The sequence below is a fragment of the Zea mays genome, chromosome 3 (assembly GCF_902167145.1).
Source record: "Zea mays cultivar B73 chromosome 3, Zm-B73-REFERENCE-NAM-5.0, whole genome shotgun sequence".
Taxonomy (NCBI): Eukaryota; Viridiplantae; Streptophyta; class Magnoliopsida; order Poales; family Poaceae; genus Zea; species Zea mays.
Genome location: NC_050098.1, coordinates 78,199,383 through 78,204,539, shown reverse-complemented (window position 1 = coordinate 78,204,539; position 5,157 = coordinate 78,199,383). Strand labels below are relative to the sequence as shown.

General features: G+C 45.2%; 1 protein-coding gene across 1 annotated transcript; it reads left to right on the top strand.

Moving 5' to 3' along the window:
* The first annotated feature begins 2,436 nt into the window (after positions 1-2,436).
* LOC103650226 (uncharacterized) lies at positions 2,437-4,068 on the top strand. The gene has a single exon (XM_008675841.3). The coding sequence runs from the start codon at positions 2,799-2,801 to the stop codon at positions 3,333-3,335; it is 537 nt and encodes a 178-aa protein (XP_008674063.1). The 5' UTR covers positions 2,437-2,798; the 3' UTR covers positions 3,336-4,068.
* The last annotated feature ends 1,089 nt before the right edge of the window (positions 4,069-5,157 follow it).

The window sequence follows — 5,157 nt, the reverse complement described above, 5'->3', positions numbered from 1 at the left end:
TAAAAGAAGGAAGCCTCTACAATAGTAGGGGATCATGTGTATCTCAAAGTGTCACCCACTAAAGGTGTTCAGAGATTTGGGATCAAGGGCAAATTAGCTCGTCGCTATATTGGGCCCTATGAAATCAAGGAGACTTGTGGACTTGTAGCCTACCAGTTGAAGTTGCCACCTCACGTGTCTGCAATTCATGATGTGTTCCATGTGTCTCAGCTGAAGAAGTGTGTCCGCTTACCAACGAAAGTGCTATCCGAACCTGAATTGGAGATAGAACCAGACTTGTCATATCAAGAGCACCCCGTCAAAGTTTTGGACCAAAAGGAGAGATCAACTCGAGCAAAGGCAATTAAAATTTATATCCCGAATTTCTGTCCAAAAATATCGGTATGTAAATCGGATCCCAAAACACCCCCACCTACCCTTTGAATCTAAGTATAAGAGAAATATAGTTAATAAAGACTGAGTAAGTTGTGAAACTAAGTCTAGAAGGACTTCCTTCTGAAGTTACAAAGAGGATGGCATTCGAAGAGCAGTCTACTAGAGAACCTTGACAAAAGAAACCACACCTCGCAAGCACGCACCTTCTTAGCACCCCTCTCAAGGATCCCTACCCAATCTCGGGACGAGATTTCCTTTAAGGGGGAGGGATGTAACACCCCAGGTGTTGCCCAAGGCCCTGGCTCAATGCATGCACCTATAGCCTATTATCACATGTGTTTAGATGGGAAGGAGGGGCACCAAAACCTTAGAAACCATGGCTTAATTTAGTAAGGATCATGAGAAAAAGGAATACCATAGCTTTTCATGTATTTTCACCTATGAAACAGGTTCTAAAACCCTAGTTCCCCCTCTTAAGCCATTAAACCCCCAAGCCTTGGATTAGTGAGAAGGGGAAGCAAATGATCATTTCATGACTTAAACACTTTACCAAAGTTAATTGGAGAGCACCCTAGAGCAATCCATTTTTTCTCTAAGTCAAAAATCAGCCCCAATCTAAAGATCAGAAGTGTTCACTTATTTTCTTGCGCCAAAACCACATGGTCCAAATAACAAAAAGTAGCCAAACTACCCAAGGCACACCCCTGAAAAGCTTGAAACCAAACCAGGGTCGTTTGACACAGTTTGGCATATGTTTTGTCGCGAGATGAACAGTGTAGACAGACAAGACTTGGCGCCACCATATCTTCCAAGCAAGACCCGATCTCCCCTTGGAACTCACATGAACTAGATAGCTCTAGGTGCAGGGAAGAAATCTTACACAAGTCATATCGCAAGATTCGCACATTTGGGTGCTCAGCACGCGCAAGAACTTGGGCAGAATAACACGACCACGTGTTCGACGCGCCATGGCAACGCTAGAACACGCCCCGACGCTCGGCCCCGCGCGCGCCGTGCCGCGCTGTGTAACACCCCTGGTGTTTATATTCTGCTCGACAACGAGTATAGATTTAAGCACGTAATATCAGTGGATAAAACGATGCTAAATTTTAATCATCTTCGCCTATCGCGATTTTAATATCGCATATGTTTCTGTCTATTTAAACTCTTCCTAAGTCTTCGCGAAATTTGGAACGTAATTATTCCAAAAATTTGCGAGTCCTGTGCCTAAATAAAATCTATCGAGTTTGGTGCCGTTTTAATTTCGATAATCTAAACAGCTAAAAAGGGTTCATGAAGCTTTTGGATTATTGAATCTTCGTCGCTGGTGAATTTTGAACTGTTTGAATCACGCGTGTAAGTGAATACGAAAATCAGAAGACTTCTGATTTTAGAACAATTTGGAGCCCGCGCTGTCCAAACAGAACGATGCACCAGCTGATTAAGTGAATCGTTCCTCTCAGCATATGATCGTTGGCGTCAGATCAAATGATCGATCACTGGTGAGGAACGTAAAAATTAGATGGAACTAAATAACAGTCTCTCTGTCTTAATCTATTTCGTCTGTCGCGAGTTCGACGTCGTTTTTATTTATTTGGGCTCTTTCTAAATTTTCATGATGTTCGGAACATAGTTGTTCCGAAAATCGTTGTGTCCGGTGATTATTTAAAATTTATCGCTCGCGCGAATACGAATTCAGAAGCTCGACCTACTCTTAGGATTTTATCCCCAAACAAATTTATTTAGAACTCGACAAATAAAGTTTTCGGAACAAATTATCAGAACCGGATTCAGTTTAATCCTATTTGTCTCATTTATCGTCACCAATAAAATTTTGGTCTGACTAAATTAGACCACTCCCAAATCCCAATACCAAAAGTCGGATTTCTGAAATTTGTTTCGCCAAAAATAAATAAGATTCAGATAAATCCTATTTGGTTTCGATTAAATCAAACGGTGTCACAAGTACCATCGACCCGTATTATTGTGATCTGACCCACTTATACCCTGTCCAAACCTTAATTTTAGAGCTCGGATTTATGTTCTTTTGTGGAAAAGAAAAAGAAAATATCTTCTATCTTTTACCACCACCGTCACGTATTTTCCCCTTTCATCTTATACACGCCAAGCCTGGGAAAAAATATCTTTTTCTCAGATTTTCCTCTACCGTCTTGGAATGCTCTCGGCGTTGATTTTTCCTCCGTTTGATCTTATCTCTGCGCCGCTCAGCTCTAACAAAAAAATCCTGCCGCCCCTCCTTCAGATTTTTCACGCCGCGCGCTGCTTCTTCCTTATCTTCTTCCCCTCTGCTGGCACTCCTTCCACACGCGCGTAGCTTCTTGGCGCTTTCTCCATCACGCTCTCTCCAGCGCCCATCTCCCTCCTCTACTCGGTCCTCCTCTCTGCGCGCAGGAGCTTCTCCCATGGCCACGGCGCCCTGGCTCCTGCTCTCCACGTCGTGCGCGCCTGGGCACTTCCCCAGGTGGCCGTCTGCCCTCCTGCATCGCGCCCAGCCGAGCCTGCTCCCTGAGCTCCTTCCCTGCCGCACCGGAGCTCCCTCCATGGCGCCCGAGCGCCCTGCCCTCGGCTTCCTGCTTGCATCGCGCGCCCTCGTCTTCAGCCCGGTGCTCATCTCTCTGCTCGTCTTCTTCAATCGTCGAGCGCTCTCCCTGACGCGCTCGCCCATGCTGCGGTGCCCCTCCTCGGACAGCGCCCGGCCGGATCTCCCTTGTGCCGCGCCCCTGCTCCTCCCTGTTCCAGCTCGGTGCCCAGAGCCCCAGCGCCGGTCGCCCGTCTACTCTTCGCCATGGCACGCCTCAAGCTTCACCCTGCGCGCGCGAAGCTCTCAGCTCGCCCAGTCTGCGCGCCGCGGTTTCTCTCCCCATGGTGCTCCTCCTTGCCCCTGCTCCGATTTCCCTTCCGTGCTGCAGCCCCTCAGCTCACTCCCTCAACCTCGCTGACTCGCCAAGCTTCCTGCTCGCCTCTGCGCAGCGCCCCGCTCCCTATGTCCGTTCCCAGCCGTGATGCTCCCTTGCACTCGGCCTGCTCTGGATCCGAGGCTGGTCGCTATGTGTGCTCAACTTTGTCTTGTCGCAAAACCCTGATGCCGTAGTCCCCTACCGTGCCCTGGATGTCGTGCTTGTTGTGGCCGGCTCTGGTGGTCGGCATCATCGACCGTTGATTCTATCATTAGCCACGCTCATTCATTATTATTCCGTACGCCGCAAGAAAGAGATCTAGAGAATCTGGATAAAGAAAAAGCGAACCCCTCCGTCGCTTCCATGTTGTGCTGAGGAATGCTCCCACCGGACATTGTCGTCAATCTCACGGATTCAAATTGGGTTTAGATAATGATAAGCCAATTTATTGTTCCAGATAATGTTTGATTGAGGGTTTGGATATATTAATTACATTTGTCCTCTGGCTCATAGTATATGTGTTGTGGTTGTAGATATAATATTTATTAGGATACTCGAATCGCTTGCAGCGATTTGGTCAAGGTCGTGTAGTGAATCGCCAGTTTGAGATGTAGATTATGGGAATAGAGTTTCGGTGGGTATACTTGTCGATTATGTTTAAACTAGTTAAGTTAGTTTTAAGAATGGTTATGGCCGATTGTGGTTAGCACCATCGACCTATATCTTATGCATCCTAATTTAAAACGTGGAAACATATGTCTAGTGTGATTGGATTGATCTGATGTTGTGGTGTGCTTGTATTCAATGGTGAATTAATCACATTGTATAATGATCGTCGATGGGTAGGTTATGTGAGTAGTACCTCGATGGGTGTATATGTTAAATATAATTAAATAGGTTCTACGTATGTGATGAGCAGTGGTCTTAAATACTAGTAAAATGTTCTGTTCATACGGTAATAGGATGAAGTTAGTATTTTGTAGAGTGCTCGAGTTCTATTTATGTTATGTCTGATTATGTTGGTATATACATAAGAATTTGGTTGTCGTAATTATGATGATGACTTAATCATAATATTATCTTGCGATACCCGTCTTGATATGCATTCATATGCATAATGCATTTCATTTAGGTACGATAATTAATCACATGATGTGGAGGACCAAAGCTGAGTCGACCACAAGAGGATGGAAAGCGTGAGCCACTCGCAAGGTGATGCTGATGGACGAAACTGAAGATTGGCAGACGAAGCAAGTATCAGAATAAAGGCTGATCGTCAAGTGATCGACGTGTAACAAATACTAACCTAGTGTTATCCAGGCAAGCACTGGTGCATTTGCCACCTCCTTGCTATTTTAAAATATTTATCACCTTGTTTGATGCATTAGGTGATAGGAGTTGTGTGCTAAACAATTGATGCATTGCCTTCCTTGGAAAATTGATTACCCTTCCTTGATACCCTTTTATGAAAAGGATTTTTGATGCTTAGCCTTGCTTTAGAAAAACAAAATGTTTTGTTTTAAAAATAAAAGGTGATGCTTCATAGTGGATGAGAATTTTTACAAAAATAAAACTTGATGGTGGATCCACCATAGCCATGATGGGTTCAACATCGGAAAAGATGTACCTCTGCCAGGTACCAGACATTGGGTTGAAAATAATAAAGCTGAGACCGGGCGGTTGACTTGCACGAGAAGGGAGTCTCGGTGTAGTGTCTCTGTCTGAGTCGATTAAGGACTGTCTCGATGTAGGCTTGCTGATTGAGGACCTTTTAACTGGTCACATGCCTCATCATGGGTAAGCTTTGCCTCGGGCAGACTAATATCAGAAAGGCCAACACGCAATGGGAGTGTAGAGATGGCGA